General features: G+C 45.9%; 1 protein-coding gene across 1 annotated transcript in view; it reads right to left on the bottom strand.

The window, feature by feature from the left end:
• The window catches only part of MAP2K5 (mitogen-activated protein kinase kinase 5), a 132,264-nt gene that overhangs the window by 120,946 nt on the left and 8,747 nt on the right, over positions 1-2,571 (bottom strand). The window contains exon 3 of the mRNA XM_015638417.3: positions 1,688-1,755. Coding sequence (XP_015493903.1) covers positions 1,688-1,755 — 68 coding nt within the window. The remainder of the gene's footprint in view (positions 1-1,687; positions 1,756-2,571) is intronic.

The raw sequence follows: 2,571 nt of genomic DNA, 5'->3' as shown, positions 1-2,571 counted from the left end.
TGGCCCCAAAAGTGACCCCGGATGTCCCCAGGCCTTGGGAAGTGACCCCAGGTGTCCCCAAAGATAACCCCTAGTGTCCCCGAGGGTGACCCCAGGTGTCCCCGTCCCCACAGGTGACAATTCACGGCGCCTGGCGTTTGACATGTTGGTGACAGCTGTGTGCTTGCTGTCCCTGGCGCTCTGTGCCCGCTCCATCGCCCACGGGCTGCTCCTGCAGCGGGTCAGTACCGGAACCGGAACCCGATCCAGAACCGAGTCTGGAACCCGATCTAGAACCGAGTCTGGAACCGAGTCTAGAACCCAATCGAGAACCGAGTCTAGAACCCGATCTAGAACCGAGTCTAGAACCGAGTCTAGAGCCCGATCTAGAACCCGATCTAGAATCGAGTCTAGAACCCGATCTAGAACCGAGTCTAGAACCGAGTCTAGAACCGAGTCTAGAACCCGGTCTAGAACCCGATCTAGAACCGAGTCTAGAACCGAGTCTAGAACCGAGTCTAGAACCCGATCTAGAACCGAGTCTAGAACCCGATCTAGAACCGAGTCTAGAACCCGGTCTGGAACCGAGTCTGGAACCGAGTCTGGAACCGAGTCTGGAACACGGTCAGGAACCGTGGCTGGGAACCGGAACCGGAACCAGCGCCAGAACCGGAACTGGGGGGTTTAGGGGAGGGGATTGATGGGATGTGGGGGGAAGGTGGGAGATGTTGGGAAGCGCTGGGACACCGTGGGACACGATGGGCCATGTGGACATGGTGGGACATGGTGGGACATTGGAACATTGGGACACAGTGGGAGCTGGTGGCACCCCGGAGGTGGCACCCCGGCGGTGACAGCGGTGTCCCCACAGGAGTTCAGCTGGTTCCTGTGGCGCTGGCATGGCCGCGCCGTGTCCGTGTGGGAGCGGCTGGAGTTCCTCAACGGGTGGTACCTGCTGCTGGTCACCAGTGATCTCCTGACCGTGCTGGGCACCGTCCTCAAGATCAGCTTCGAGGCCAAGGTCAGCCCTGGGGACGGGGACACCATCTCTGGGGACAGTGACACCATCTCTGGGGACAGTGACACAACCCCTGGGGACAGTGACACCATCCCTGGGGATGGTGTCATCAGTAAGTGCACCCTTCCCTTCTGCAGGAAATTGATATTTATGGGGATCCAGAGAGGTTTTTACACACCCCTACCTACACAAAGCCACACACAGCCACATCTATCTCCCCTCGAAAAACACAAAATACATCTTTAAATCCTCTATGAATATTGAGCCTGCAGCTACAATGAAACTCCTCTGCTTAGGAGGGGTGAAACAGTCTCCAGATGAAAGTAGATTTTGAAAAATTTTTAGAGCCCAGGGGTTCATTTTTAATGAGCCGTTACTTTAAGTACTGCATAAAAAATACAAGAAATTGATAGTCCATTTAGCCTGCACTATACCTAATGCAAAAGTCATTAAGATGCATTATTCTTAATGTTTATGATATGATCAGTAAGTGAACGAGTCTTTTCTCTTTTTTAAAGTCGAGCATGTCCATGTATGTGGTGTGAAACACCTCTGCTGTATCCAGGAGTATCAAAATCTGAATTTAACACAGTTAAACACTTTGGAACCAGCAAAAAAAAAAACACCAAGAAAAATAAAATAAATATAAACACAGCGGGGAAAAAGCAGGATCTGTTGCACTGGACTTACATAGGACAGCATGGCCTTCATCTCCTCATCGCTCCTGACCGTGATCCGATCCCCATCCTCATCCTCATCTGCCAGAGGAAGGCACCAGGTTAGCAAGGAAAACGTTAAAATTGACAATTTTAACATTTATAAATAAAGCTGGGCTTTCAGCAGCAAATAGGAGTGAAGAATCTAAAAGAGAAAAGCCAGCTGCACAAGTACTTGGAAACAATAATGATGGAAAATTATTTCAAGTATGGATCAACGAGAACGGTGATTTCTGCCTAAAAAGGGGCAGAGAGTGCTCAGAACTTCACTTTCAGCAGTTTTTTTACTGCCAGGCCCTCTCCTGGAGCTGAGCAACTTTTCCAGGCTGAAATTCCCTCCCTGATCCCTTCCCCAGGCTGGAATTCCCTCCCTGATCCCATCCCCAAACTGGAATTCCCTCCTTGATCCCTTCCCCAGGCTGGAATTCCCTCCCTGATCCCATTCCCAAACTGGAATTCCCTCCCTGATCCCATCCCCAAACTGGAATTCCCTCCCTGATCCCTTCCCCAAACTGGAATTCCTATAACTATATATTATATAACTATATATGATATTTTATTATGTATTATATAGGATCTATTATATAGGATCTATTATATAATCATATATATTATCTAATTATAATTATTGTATATATTATATGTAATTTTAACAATCGTTTATTATATATGTTATATATGTTTATTTATATTATTATATATTCGTGTCTTATATTAATATATTATTCATATAATATAATATTCGTTATATAAAATATATAATTTTATCTAGAATAAAATATATTTTATTCTATTTAATATATTTTAAGATATTATTTTCTATTAACATAAATTCTATGTATTTGTTTAAAAATTACA

The sequence above is a fragment of the Parus major genome, chromosome 10 (assembly GCF_001522545.3).
Source record: "Parus major isolate Abel chromosome 10, Parus_major1.1, whole genome shotgun sequence".
NCBI classification, from domain to species: Eukaryota; Metazoa; Chordata; class Aves; order Passeriformes; family Paridae; genus Parus; species Parus major.
The sequence above is the reverse complement of the archived record's forward strand: the minus strand, read 5'-3'. Positions and strand labels throughout refer to the sequence as shown.